This window comes from Babesia microti, chromosome I, assembly GCF_000691945.2.
Source record: "Babesia microti strain RI chromosome I, complete genome".
Taxonomy (NCBI): Eukaryota; Apicomplexa; class Aconoidasida; order Piroplasmida; family Babesiidae; genus Babesia; species Babesia microti.
The window spans coordinates 1,172,200-1,186,115 of record NC_027205.1 but is presented as its reverse complement, the minus strand read 5'-3'; the positions used below and the strand labels follow the sequence as shown (position 1 = coordinate 1,186,115).

The 13,916-nt window shown below is 35.2% G+C and overlaps 9 protein-coding genes across 9 annotated transcripts; 4 read left to right on the top strand and 5 right to left on the bottom strand.

Moving 5' to 3' along the window:
- Window positions 1–35: 35 nt before the first annotated feature.
- Window positions 36–395, bottom strand: BMR1_01G03240 (hypothetical protein; the record flags this gene model as incomplete). The annotated part of the gene is made up of 1 exon (XM_012792258.1): window positions 36–395. One exon carries the CDS (start codon window positions 393–395, stop codon window positions 36–38), a length of 360 nt encoding a protein of 119 aa, XP_012647712.1.
- BMR1_01G03235 (conserved Plasmodium protein, unknown function) lies at window positions 816–2,690 on the top strand (the record flags this gene model as incomplete). Its single annotated transcript, XM_021482974.1, has 5 exons — window positions 816–929; window positions 951–1,147; window positions 1,168–1,273; window positions 1,766–2,498; window positions 2,521–2,690. 5 exons carry the CDS (start codon window positions 816–818, stop codon window positions 2,688–2,690), a joined length of 1,320 nt encoding a protein of 439 aa, XP_021337556.1.
- BMR1_01G03221 (hypothetical protein) lies at window positions 2,868–3,801 on the top strand (the record flags this gene model as incomplete). Its single annotated transcript, XM_021482973.1, has 3 exons — window positions 2,868–2,948; window positions 2,969–3,196; window positions 3,217–3,801. The coding sequence occupies 3 exons, from the start codon at window positions 2,868–2,870 to the stop codon at window positions 3,799–3,801; spliced, it is 894 nt and encodes a 297-aa protein (XP_021337555.1).
- BMR1_01G03220 (protein transport protein SEC20, putative) lies at window positions 3,910–5,293 on the top strand (the record flags this gene model as incomplete). The annotated part of the gene is made up of 4 exons (XM_012792254.1): window positions 3,910–4,092; window positions 4,145–4,386; window positions 4,564–4,761; window positions 4,834–5,293. The coding sequence occupies 4 exons, from the start codon at window positions 3,910–3,912 to the stop codon at window positions 5,291–5,293; spliced, it is 1,083 nt and encodes a 360-aa protein (XP_012647708.1).
- BMR1_01G03215 (choline-phosphate cytidylyltransferase) lies at window positions 5,742–7,680 on the bottom strand (the record flags this gene model as incomplete). Its single annotated transcript, XM_021482972.1, has 2 exons — window positions 5,742–5,760; window positions 5,783–7,680. 2 exons carry the CDS (start codon window positions 7,678–7,680, stop codon window positions 5,742–5,744), a joined length of 1,917 nt encoding a protein of 638 aa, XP_021337554.1.
- On the bottom strand, window positions 8,084–9,853 carry BMR1_01G03210 (pre-mRNA-processing factor 40; the record flags this gene model as incomplete). Its single annotated transcript, XM_012792252.1, has 5 exons — window positions 8,084–8,546; window positions 8,572–8,838; window positions 8,861–8,925; window positions 9,311–9,763; window positions 9,785–9,853. 5 exons carry the CDS (start codon window positions 9,851–9,853, stop codon window positions 8,084–8,086), a joined length of 1,317 nt encoding a protein of 438 aa, XP_012647706.1.
- A 517-nt stretch (window positions 9,854–10,370) lies between these two features.
- BMR1_01G03205 (Soluble NSF attachment protein SNAP) lies at window positions 10,371–11,489 on the bottom strand (the record flags this gene model as incomplete). The annotated part of the gene is given in 6 exon segments (XM_021482971.1): window positions 10,371–10,607; window positions 10,630–10,716; window positions 10,738–10,839; window positions 10,859–11,115; window positions 11,136–11,258; window positions 11,279–11,489. 6 exon segments carry the CDS (start codon window positions 11,487–11,489, stop codon window positions 10,371–10,373), a joined length of 1,017 nt encoding a protein of 338 aa, XP_021337159.1.
- A 120-nt stretch (window positions 11,490–11,609) lies between these two features.
- Window positions 11,610–12,392, bottom strand: BMR1_01G03200 (CDP-diacylglycerol--inositol 3-phosphatidyltransferase; the record flags this gene model as incomplete). The annotated part of the gene is made up of 6 exons (XM_021482970.1): window positions 11,610–11,731; window positions 11,756–11,925; window positions 11,948–12,061; window positions 12,113–12,152; window positions 12,174–12,314; window positions 12,338–12,392. 6 exons carry the CDS (start codon window positions 12,390–12,392, stop codon window positions 11,610–11,612), a joined length of 642 nt encoding a protein of 213 aa, XP_021337553.1.
- Window positions 12,393–12,516: 124 nt separating this feature from the next.
- On the top strand, window positions 12,517–13,875 carry BMR1_01G03195 (tRNA (adenine-N1-)-methyltransferase catalytic subunit; the record flags this gene model as incomplete). The annotated part of the gene is made up of 5 exons (XM_012792249.1): window positions 12,517–12,669; window positions 12,690–12,852; window positions 13,308–13,410; window positions 13,435–13,603; window positions 13,624–13,875. The coding sequence occupies 5 exons, from the start codon at window positions 12,517–12,519 to the stop codon at window positions 13,873–13,875; spliced, it is 840 nt and encodes a 279-aa protein (XP_012647703.1).
- Between the last annotated feature and the right edge of the window lie 41 nt (window positions 13,876–13,916).

The following is a 13,916-nucleotide window of genomic DNA, read 5'->3' as shown; positions in this document are numbered from 1 at the left end:
AGCCCATTGTATGACATTACCTATACATAATACTTTCAGATGCCTTGTAAAAGCATTTTGATCTGTTCTAATTCTTCATTGGAAAATTCTAGCATGGCGCTGGCAACTACCGGCTGTATTACCTCTCTCCGTAAATTGCTAGAGTTATTCCAGATACTATTCCGCGTGTCCATATTTCTCCTTCTATGGCACATATACCAGTTTATTCTGTTAGGCAGGATTTCCTCACCAATCCCTGGCCATATATTACCGGCAGACTTAAAAATCATATCACAATCAACCAACGAATGAGGGGTGTTGTAAGTATTAAAGTTGTCTAATCCATGATTTGAAGCATCGGTTCTTATCCACAAGGCTAAGGCCTTTCTACAGTCATAATCACCATTCCCACGCATTACTTGTCACTGATCAATCAGTCGTGACATGCTATACCGTCAATGATCATACTATCTGTTTCAATACCCAACTGAGTGCTCGAGACAGATCTGAAAACTAGTTAACTACTATTCAAATATACAATTTAATATTTACAAATAAATGAATTAACTCTTAATTATTTTCAACATATAACATATGAATACGAACGAACTAAAAACAACTGTGAGTAATGATTGCGAGCCATTAACCACTAGAACTAATAGGTGAAAAAAGGCTATATTTATATGTGTATAAGGAAACTCAAACTTTTGTTAATAAAATTACGTAACTTTTGTAGAATGTATGATAGAGATAGGCTGTGTAGCATGATGGGGTTGTATTGAGCAGGGGTATGAGATGCAGGTTTTTGATTTTGTGGCTTGGAAAGCTTGATTATCATGGCAGTTAACTCTAAATCTAAAAAAAATTCGCGGGGAGTGAAGCCTAAAACTTTGGATTTTAACAAGAAAATCCAAATTTTGCGCTCCCCTGAAGATATCGCCTCTTTTGCAGTATGCACTCACTTTATTCAGGCTGAAAAGAAGTTAACCCCTGAAGAGATTTCATATATGGAGAATGTGTTTAAACAGAGCCATCAAGTGGTGCGCGAAAGTCACAAACCACACGTTATCCCAGTACCTCCATCAATCGAGGAATTTGATACAATTTTGTCTAAATACAAATTTACCAGACCATATGAATATATCAGATACTTACAGGATAGGATCAGGTAACACGCTCTCCACTCAGATCTCCTGGCATTCGATTGGATGATGGGTCGATTGTACATTATAACATTTTGTTTGAGGATGAGAAATTTTTGGAGAATATTAAATCGAAGTTTGCTATCTCAGACGTAGGAAATTGTTCTGTGTTTCATATCTTTTAATTAAAAAAAACAAAAAATTCATTAATATTACATATTCATTTACATAAAATTTATTCCATTACCTATTATTTCCAAACAAAACACGTGATATTGACTATTCTTTAACTAATTACACATTGATACTTTGGGAATTGTTATTAATTGTTGTAAATATATTGATAAATGTTAAAGTAATGACATGTTAATGTTAATTAGCGATATCACAAATTATCAAGCTTATTATCATTTATCAATACAATCAATTATTTATCATTCTTATAAAATTATTAACCATCTAATTATACATGTTTATTTGCTATTTATCTACTAAATATTTTTATCACTAAATAATAATTACATATTTTAATTATGTGTATGCATAACGATTTTCATAAAATTCACTCTTAATAATATATTTTTTTGAGTATTAACTTGAAACTCAACTTTTTAACAAAAAATTCACCTCAAATTATTACCTAGATGGATTTCTATAAGTTGATGGACAAATTCGATAAGATGACAGCCACTGGGTCCTGTCGCAACTTTACACTGGATAAGGCTATTAAAATCGCAAAGGAAGAGGGGCTCCACTCCAATCCATTTGTAGCCAGGGTTGTACATTCCCACTGGATGAAACGTCGCCTTGAGTTGGGTAGGCCAATTATACGCAGTTTGTGGCCAGCGACCAGCGCAACAGATGTTTCCCCCTTGGCCGTCTTTAGACCCAGGCCTAAGGAGAAGATGATGCTTAGAAGGCCAAGAAGGAATGGGATTGAAACTCTCCACAAATTGTTCAGACTTATTGATGGCTTTAGAAAGGTTGATAAGCTGTTGAGCAAGATCAGGCAAAGGGATGAGAAGAAGCTGATGATAGCTGAGCTAAGGGCTGTGCTATTTGACCAGAAAAGGAATGAGGCCATTGATGAAACTTATGTCTCACCCATTTGGGATAATATAAGAAATAACAAATTGTTCAAATCGTCAAAGAGGAAGTCAACACAAGGAACCGCGCAGACGACACTAAATGAGCATAGCAACTGCAGTACCGATAATAGCTCGCACACGAATATGTTATTGGTGCGTAGAATTGGTAGGGGTGGTAGGATTTGGATTGACAGGAAACCCATCATTATAAATGAGACAAACAATTTACCAATTGAACCCTTCCCTGGTTCCAATTCTAAAACTTTTCAAGATCTGGACAATATATCCTGTAGGTTGATAAAGTCATATAGTGTATTGCATATTCTCGCTGCAACGCTATAGGAAGAAACAAGTTGAAATATCAGAGTTGGTTGAGACCATATCATACAATGATGATGCGGGTGATAGTTTAGACTTTGGTAGATCTAGTTTGGAGGATGCCAGTAATAAGAGGAAGAAGGTCAAGCATCCAGAGACTTAACTTGAGAAATTTTTCAAATGGAAAAGATTTTAAACAAGAGTTACTGCGCATATAGACACAAATCACGCATCAAAATGGTTGTTTCATCGCATGCACCCGTGTACATCCATACATGACTATTTGTTCCCATACACTAATGTCACTAGTCACTGTAGTAGCTTTAGTTAATAGTTAGATATGGATGTCATAGGTACTACTAAGGTAGACTGTTCCTCCGAATTTGATAGTCTTGGTGCGTACATTAATTATTGTAAGCAGGTAAGCCGGAGGTTACGTAGCAACTAACGCCTAAAAGCAATAAAACAGAAGCACTAGAATTGCTGGATATTGGAACATTGAATGAGAAAATTGACAATAATGTTTTTGATCGGGAAATACTTGAAGATTTCGATCATTTATTGAATGTCGTGCATAATGATTGTGTGACACTCGTGGGCAATGCCCGTCCCTTATACTCTAGGCTATACTTAGCGAGGAGGGTAATCGATAAGCTATACCTAAATTTTGTAAGAAAAAGTATATTTAGGAAAGTCTGACAAATGATTTCAGACAAAAAGAGATACAGCTCACAAGGCAAATTGAAGTGCTTAAATTACGAAACGCAACACTGAGCGATCAGTTGAGTGCGATAGTGAATAAGAATGAAACAAATTTTATCGCATTAAACCGTGAAAAAGACGCTTTCATGAAGGAATTAGAGGCTTTAGATAAGGAAAAGGAGGAATTTGCTAACAACAAAGCTGAGTTGGAACAAAAGATGAAAGAATGGTGTTATAGCTGCAACATCACAGACTCATACATTGATAGTCTAATCAAACGTATTTTGGTTAATGGAAATTCAAATGATGCAGCGGCTGTGAATGAGTGTCTTTATGTAAATGACAAAAATGCAGTGACCCAAGAAAATATTTGCAACATAAATAAAAGATTGCAAATTGTGGATCTGCTAAGAAGCATGCAATCGCCTCAAACAAAACATACAACTGCTGTGCCCCCTCAGATAACACCACAGCAAGTGATGATGCCGCAACAAGTATGCTACCCTTGGCCCATAATGCCAATGCCAGTGTGTTGTTGCAAGAAGAAGGAGGAGGAATGTTGTAATCATTGACTTATTATTTTTTAATTTTTTAAACAAATACACTCTAGTATCATCTCATAGTCACCCAAAAGCAACATATGCTATCGATGGGGTAGTCAAATGCCGAGTTAGCGTAACATGTCTTACACAGTAGACATAAATAACAGTGGTGGAAAACGAGTTAGTTCTGTGTTGGCTTGTTTAGACCATAACTATTCTACAGTTATGAAAATTGTAGATGAGCTGTCTGCTATTGACAGTGAGCTCTGTGGGCTATTTAGCGACAAAATTAACACTTCCAGCATATATTCCATACAATTAGTAAGTAACACTTTCATTTGAACAAATTTTGATACTGAGATATGTTACTTAGTATCGAGGGAGGATAGCCAAACGCATCGCATCATATGACAAACAGCTTAAGCATTTGCAACATTATTACGAAATAACTCCATTCAGCGAATCTAAACGGGTTCTATCATCACTTTATCACAAACATTCAACTAGTCTTAGCAGATATAAGAGTAATCTGAATGACTGGTGGTTGGGGATTGAAAATAAATTTAATCAGTTATGCCTAACATCATTCGTTAGTGAAACAAACCATAATAAATCGTAGGTGGAATGATACATATTAAATTTATATCTTATATCAGCATCGCCCACATTCCACAATATTGTACTAATTTGTACAATATATATACTCAACACATATGTTACCATTATAAACTTACATATTATTTATAAATGTGCAAATGATATATATATAACTACTTTACTGATATAATATAGAGTAGCTAGACATGCAAAACTGGAGGAGAAATTGTTTGACACCAAAAAAATGATGCTGTCACTTGATTCCCAAATGCAAGCTGCCGAATCTAGCATTTTGAAGAGTTCAGAGTATATAAATGAACAAGAAGCCTTTTACAAAGCTTTTAAGAATCACTTAAGTAAGGCTTCTTCACTGTTATCTCAACTACATTACAGGTAAAATTATCGACTTTACTGGGAAATTTAATGCAAATCATAAAAATTTTCCTGTTACGATTTCTAATACAGAACTTCCAAACGTAAAAACTTTATATATACATGTTTATTCTTCCAACTGGCCGTGTGTGCTATCATAATCCTCCGCCGCCTCTCGATTATTCGCATTGCCCTTTGGCTAATATCCATTATATTCAAAATCATTAAATTACCCTTTTACGTCATTGGCCCCTTCCTAAGGTCATTTATTATTTCCTCTAGAATGGATTACACAAACGGAGATGTATCAAATATAACAAATTCTAGTATATCATTGTCGGATAATGTTACCTTGCCTTCATCAGTTCCATCTACTGTCAACCCTAGCACTGGCCCTCCACATACAGATTCCAGTATACATTTTACAATAAAAGATCCATCACTATCTACCAATGGTATAATTTATGTGCCACGCACTCCATCTCACATTGACACACCTATTACCGATATAGCAGTAGACATCGAGTCAATTGCTAGAAATGCCGAAATGTAGTGATGCCTTGTAATTTTATCTTCACTCACATATTATCAACTATAGAGTTAGCTGCAACAATGCCTATATATATATATATCAATGTTGTTGGGTTTTGTTATTCAAATTAAAAATTAATGAATCAACCAAATGAATGTACCATGAACATTAAAATGCATATAAATCTTAAATTATATGTGAATGCATACGTATATACAATTATTATTTTTAACATGCACTATCCAGACAAATAATTGGACCGTAAATTGTGAAGTGTTAAAAAAAATTACATATTACAGTTAAAAACAGAAATCAATCTCTAGTGGATAGTATCTATATAGCTAGTTAATTAAACCTAAACACCCTAAACGCCAGATTTTTGATATTTTATTTAGAAGTAAAATACATTACAGATAGATTTAGTTGATATACATACGTATTTTGGATTCGAACCCAAATTATAAACAGTTTAACGAGGCACCATCCCTCTAGATTATGGGTACGGCTCACTCTGTAAATTCATTTTCTTCATTCGCTATTGCAATAGATTCATCAAGAGTATTGGATCTGTGAATCCTAGCTTTAACGTCAAAAGTCTCAACGAAACCATTTAAAAGTCTTGAAGAGTTCTCCCTCCATTCGTCATAAAGGGACACAATGCGATTTTGGATATCTTCCAATTTTTGGTCAAACTCGTGACCTATAGGACTGTCTGTTAATGTTATTTGCTCAATACCATTAACCACCTTATCCCTCAAGTTCCTAATGGTCTGCTTGACCTCTATGGACTTGGCAAGTGTGTAGCCTATATTCAATTCCCTAGGCGGTACACCGCGGGATAAAGATCTTTCCAAGTACAATTCGTAGTTGCACAGTATTCTAAGGATCAAACCCATTGTGCTAATTGATGAAGTTCTTTGGGTCGGAATAAACTTACCAGCTTTCTTAAGCCAACCGTAAATATCAGCTATATAACATTTGCATCTGGAATTATTACGAGTTATTAGAAGCCTATCATCCAACTGCTCTATACTAGATTTTGCTACATCATGATCAAAATCCTGTACCGAGTCGTCAAATGTATTTTGTTGGACCAGTAGACCAGCTTCAGAAACAACATCATCAACCACGCTCTTTTTCAGAGCCCCAGTGCGACATTTCTCGGGATTTAAACATCTAAGCATAGGATAAGGAGCATGATCATGCGCCACAAAATCTATTTTGTAGGTATTCATAAATTCACTTTTGATTATCCATGGAGCAGGATAAATGATCTCATCTACCCACTTTATGTGTTCAAGTGTTCTAACTCTCTCCGACAAATTCTGCACAGTACGTATACGGTGAAACTCGACATCTTCATCTGATACCACACCGACTATGAGCCACACATTATCATTAAACTTTTTTGCCTGCTCAAGTTGTCGCATATGCCCGTAGTGTAACAGATCAAATATACCATCGGAATATACGACAGTCATTCCCTCCTTCCTACCACCTTCATTCACTATTATCCTGTTGATTTTTAAGTCTGGCGTTTTGAAATCATATGCCCATTCGCTAGTAGTCGAAGTCGAAGCTTTTGATTGCGTGATAAGTGTAGTTGAATCTTGTGGCGATTGTTGATTAACTCGGGAATCGTAATTATGTACAAACCTTTTGAGTAATGACATATATGAGCAGCGCCATCCTGAAAACCCATCAACTATCTTGTTTCGAAATGATTCTATTGTATCGTCAAACTCTTGACCTATGAATTTATCCGTAAGGGTAATCTGGGTAAATTCATCATACAATTTCCTACCGAAATGTTTGATGGAATTTCTACCCTTAATAGACTTGGCAGCAACAGACCCTAAACCTAAGACACTGGGATCCACTCCATTAATCAGTGATATGTTGACGTAATCTTCGTAGCTTTGTAATATACGGACTATGATCTGGGTAGTGGAGATACCGGAAGTCCTAACAGTGGCCTTAAACTTTCCCACTTTCTTCAACCAATCATAAATATCTTCCGAGTTATCCAACCCAGCTGACAATCCCTTTACGTTTTTTTGCGGCTTAAAATTATCCGATGAATAGGGAATGTCATCGTGTGCCACATAATCTATCTTGTGTTCCTCCACAAACTGTGGAGTTATGACCCAAGGGCAGGGTGAAATGATCTCATCCACCCATCTTATGTGCCTCATCGTTTCCACACGCTCAAATAAATTGTTCACCAATTGCCCCTTGAGTTTTATGGTTTCCTCATCGGAAGCTACACCAATCACCAGTTTGCAGTTGGGGAACAACCTTTTAGCCTGCTCCAATTGGCGCATATGGCCTAAGTGCGGCATGTCATAGACCCCGTCCGCATAAACTGTAATTGCATCTTCCGCCATTTCTGACTTCCCCATAACCATTCTATGATGTATTTAAGAATGAAACTCCTAAATTTGTATTTCAATTATCACTGATTATTATTCAATAGTTCCAATGCCACAATTTATATATGCAATATGTGCTTTATGTGGCAATTTGGAGTCATAAAATTTCGTTAAATTTACTCAAACCACAAATATTAACTTTAATTCGGCGATCTACTCATTTATATACTACAGTGATATATTAGTCTGCATATAAGCCAATTGTTTACTTATACGTTATGATTACTTTATTTCACCCATGTCTTAATAGATAAACTAACTACACCATATCCTTACTCATGAGCATTATCTTTAATATTAAGAATATTATATCGCACATTAAAATTAAACAAAACTAATTTCAAATATACAAAACGAATGACAAATAAATAAGTTCTCATTATGTGGACATTGATTCGTTACTGGACTCAGAATCAATATCCGAAGTGTCACCGCTAGCATCCCTTCGCTGCAGCCAATCAAATATTCTGTTCAAGTTATCATAAGATATATCCTTTTTCTCTCTGACGAATTTGGCTAGAGATTCTACATTCTTAAATTTATTATCGCCAATGATCTTTAAAACATACTTTTTATCATCACTAAGATCTTTCCGTAGGGAACTTATATAATCTGCGAATAATTGCCAACAGGTGGATCCGGGCTGGCCAACCATGTTTTGATACGCGGGGTGCCCCTTACACACTTGTAAAAAATCACTCCACTTAGTATCCAAATTTACGTTAGATTTCTTTAAATATTCCCTAAAGGCATCCCTATTTTTCCTGAATATCCTATATTCCTTGCGATTGATCTCGTCCAATTCCAGCTTCTCTCTTCTCCTTGATTCATCTTGCCAGATACTAATAAATAATTATGTTGTTTTACCTGAGTGCCTGGGCTATATCTATGTGTTTAAACATTTCATCATTCTCGATTATGGGTTTGACTGCATTCCACTCCTCCATATGAATTCCGTCGCCGTAACTACTAAGTTTGGCTGTGAAGTGAGCTATGGCGTGTTTTCTCCTGGATCTTTTCATGTCTTTAGCTTTATCTTGGTTATTTTGTAGATAGTCTTGGAAAATGTTATCTCTCTCTCTTTCGTCTAACCAATTCCACCAATCACGCGTGTGAAAATGTCTTGCAAATTCACTGAAATTAATTGAACACTTACGCATAAGTTGACGCTGGGTCTAGGTCCTCCCACGATGCGATTTCGTCTAATATAATCTCTCGCGCCTAAATTAGTGGTTCCAGTAATTCATTTTTTGACAATTGTTAAATAGTCGGGAAATATGTCATTTTAGAAAATTATTGGACTCCATTAAATCGCATTGTAGAAAATATAACCACAATTTTGTTCTAATACGAGCGCATTCTCATTATTATTCCACCATTGTTAAATATCAAATTATTATGTTAGATTTCTATTTTGGATGTTTAACCTCAAAAAATATAAAGTAACAAAAATTAACCAGTAAATAACCATTATTGCAAGAATATATGTAAATTTAGCAAGATAAAACGTATCGAAACATGCAGGTAAAAAATCATTTACATCTATTTCAATTAGTATACTATTTTATATAATTATTTGCAAAAATGTGTAAAAAATAATACTTACTCTTTGTCTCATCTTCCTCTCCTCCTCCTGAGCTTTCTTCTGGGATTGAATGATATATTCATTAAATAATTGTTTACGTTCTCCTCTAGTAAGAATTGAGAAACACTCCCACCTGGGATCTGTTTCAAACAATTTAACAGAGGCATCCCAATTTGACTTGTGACTAATGCCCCTTTCCTGAAAATACTTCAAAATTTCCTCTTTTGCCTGTTCCTTGTTTTCAATCTTCGACATGAATACATATTCCCGTTCGATCGCAGCTTTTTGAGCCAACAATTCTTTCAACATTTTTAGTTCATTTGGCATATCCCATACACTTTTTTTGGTAATTTTGTTATGCCAATATTTCCTCCCATCTGCTGTTGTATACTCTTGCCATGGAGTACTGTTGGCAATTGCCAGTTCTTCAGGGGTTAATAATTCCTCTGGCTTAATCCATTGCGATTTTTTAGTCTATTTTACACAATTAATTACCTGAGAATTGTAATAATACTTCCGGCCATCCTTTGATATATGTTCAGTCCAGGACGTTACGCCTTCCATGGCACTATATATATGGCCGCACAATACATATTATATTATATATAAATTTATACATAAATTCTTTGTGAAAATTTTGTGTTGATTCCAACACAAATTGCCAACAAACAAACTACAATTTCATAAATTTGCTAAGGAATATCACAATTACATTGCCAATAATTGGACAATCTGCCACTATTAGCGTTTGATCGGTTTACGCAATTATGCACTATTAATTAATGGGCTAACACTCATCATTTTATTTGGTTAGTTGGTTATTATTTTCTCTTTTCACAAATAATTTGTTTTCAATGGACTAATTATCATTTCTAATGCATTCCTTTATTGTCCACAGATCAGCCGGCCCCTCGACTGCAGCTGAACATGTATTATTGTTTGTGAATAAAAATTCTTAAGCAAATATTTTTAAAAAATTTTAACTGGCCTCCTAACACATATCTACGTGCACATGTACTACTGTATTTATGTGTTATGAAATTGTAATGCATTTTTTTACAAAAAAGCTCAAAATTTTATGTCACATAAGATCTACATCTCCGCCTCCCTCTCCGCAATAATCTGGAAACTCGTCCTCCTCCGCAGCTACACTCTTACGATTAAAAATTGTATCGGCAGAAGCAAATGAAGAAAGATGTATCTTGATTTTATCGATAAAATGCCTTTCCCATGCAGAAACTGTAGCGATTTGTTCGTAAGACTCCAGACTTTTGCTAAAGAGTTCAAAATCCTTATTGTTCATACTATCCAGTATACCCTACATTAAATAATTTCCGTACATTCAAAAATTGCGCCTCCCTAGAGTGTTGGAAACGGGAGTCCATATGTATATATTTTTCAAATGCAACTTGTCCATTATCTACGTCCAGTAATTACTGTTTTCTTACCCCTAATGCTAATGATAGTAGTCCTGCTTTAAAAAGTATAGTTTTGGCACCATATTGCAATAGTCTATTATCAAGTGCTTTTTTAGCCTCATCTTCGAATATCTATATTAAATCTCGATACTTTCATAGCTTCAAAGTAGGATTCTTGATATTGAGCTATCAGCTCAGCATATGTCATTATGACTTGAGAATAATTAGATTTGCTGTATTCATCTAGTGAAAATGAATCAGCAGATTTTTTGTAATAATCAATTGCATTGTTATATTTGCCCTCAGATGTGTACTTTTCAGCTAATACCTTGTAAAGTTTTCCTGATTGGCCAAAGTGACCGCTCTTGTCATACAGACTAATGGCCGATAAATAGCAGTTTATGTAACCTAAATCATCGCCGCCGTACCTGGATCATTCATCTTCATCAAACATTGACCAGCTTCCACATAACTTCTGGAAGCTGATAAGCGTTCATCATTGTTTTCAAAAATGGTGGCTGATTTTATGAAACATCTAGCAGAATCGCCCCCTATGTAAGTCATTTTTTACATTTTTGTTCACGCTTAAATGTGTTGGCTGCCAAGGTATAGTTATCCTGTGCCGAATCTGTGTCTGGGAATGGATTAAACCAGCTCCGCCGATTAGCCTTGTCCCCCTTAGCCTCGTATTCACTCATACACAGAAATAGTACAAAGAACCAGTTAAACTGAACAAAGCTGTCATATAGACAATATACGCCTATGTATATACATACAGACATATACGCACCCCACCGCTAAGCAACCTATACGTCACGTCAATGTGTAATGTGATTGTAACTAGAACAGTTAAAAATTATGAGCGATTTACATGTGTGTAAGTTATAGTAATAATGTCGTTCTCATTTATCGTAAAGCTTCTTCTCATGGCATATCGTCTTATTGATTCCGTGGTAGATTTGGTAGATACAGATGATTGTTCTATAAAATGCCAAAGGCAACGTCAAAATCATTGATTTAACAGCTGAATTACATCATTTTAACATGCCTATGTAGTTTAGGTGATAGGGCATCGTTTTGTACCAGTAAGCAGATATCCAAAAGGTCTCAGTGCAAACGATGCTAAGGAACATCAATGGCTTACACCTATAATACCATTGCATTAATACATTATTGGAATCCGTCAATTTATGGTCAATAGCGCCTACATAACAACAGCTACCGATTTGTTGAGTGATACCTGTAAAAGTATATCCAATGACCAAAAATATCGGTTACCATCCATAGGTAGATGGGAATTTTGTATTCGGGGAAGACAATTATTACATCAATGCAGGAAGTCATAGTGCTGGCTCTGAATTAGCTATAGAAGTGCTATTTAAGCAATAAAAAAACGAGTGGTTACCTGTCTACAATCTGATCGATCAAAGCCCCTACAATGGTTCCTAAGTCAAACTGCAAGTTACTTTGCCCTAATTTTCTGGAAATATATCCATCACAAATATCCATTAAACAAGAGATATTGTACAATACAATGGAATGGACGATAAAACGGTAATCTTGTTTGTAATTCCATGAAACAAAGATTAAGCAGTAGCGGAACAATGCTGAATAGTCTACTGGTGATTACTTATTGTATTTGGCCAATTGATTAATTTAGGCTTTTCTTGTTTGACGTTATTCATATGTATCACAAATCTATAACGCAACAAAATCGATTACATGCCCCATTCCTACATTCCATATGACACAATTCATTATCTTCAGGTTTGACGAATAATAGATACACCACAAATATAATATACTGATATGGTAACTATACCTAGTAAGGGTGAATTAGCAATTTTATACGGCGGCCCTAACTTGGTCTACCTGATACGTTTAGATGGAGATTCTGCCATACAAACAGCTCGCGGCATTGTCTCAAGTAAAGATTGTATTGGAAAACCTTTCGGAACTAAAGTATATAACGATTTACATAGATTTCAGTGGGGAAATCAGGCAATTGGTTTGTACTTCTACCTCCTTTCCCGGGTCTAGTAACTTTGGGTCTAGTTCATCATACACAGATATTATATCGCTGCGATATCGCATTTATTGCACTATTGTTGGATGTTAAACCAGGGGATGTGGTCGTAGAGTCTGGTTAGTGTTATATTGGATAATAATTTGTACAAATTTTATTTGACATTCCAATATATAATTACTCGATCAATGTATATTATATTGATTTTCTCATTAATCTTTTGAAACAATCCTCACAAATATATAACATAATATAATGTTTCCACTTACAAAGTATGCATGCTTTTACAGCGAGGGATATTATTATTCAACAATTAAAACTCTTACACAATATTTATTTATACAAATCAATTAATATCCACACTCATTATCCGTATTGTGAATATTTGCGTAACGTATTTATTAATTTTCAATTAACCATTTTGTTAGAATGCCTTGAATGTATCATACAATTCACAGCATTCAGTTTACAAATATCTACATCAATGTGCATTGCATGTACCAGTTGATATATTCATTTTTGGTTGAAATAAACTGTTTGCACAATTTTTTCCCATAATAAATATGATATTTAGGTACTGGTTCTGGCTCCATGAGTTACAGCCTATCGTGCCTAGTCTCACCAGGCGGCACCTTACATAGCTTTGAATACCACAAGCAAAGATCGGAAGATGCTAGGTAATCATTATTAATTTACACCAGAGCTTTGTGTGATGCCCTAAAACAGGATTGTTTAAAAATTTACAATAGAGATGTTGTACAAGATGGGTTCATTATACCCAATGTGTTGGATATGAACGGAGCTGATTCAGCATTTTTAGACTTACCCTCACCATGGAATGCGATATCACATGTACACGATATTTTGAAGGTTAGAAATTGGTTATTTAGCCATTAGGTCGTTGTGTTAACTTCTCTCCGTGTATTGAACAGGTGCAAAGGGTTGTGATTAGTTTCAAAATGAAGAATTTTGAAGATATTAGAACTTTTGAAGTGGTTTGTAAACCATGGGGGGTGAAAGTGTGTGGGAAAATTAATAGTTATCAAATTCCATACTATTCACACACCGGTTATATAACAGTGGCCACTAAATCTCCAGTTAAGCCTTCAACTTGTGCTATAACAGCAAAGATTACAACATAGCAATTGGTCGATTATTAATAGTGCATATTATATATACTTAC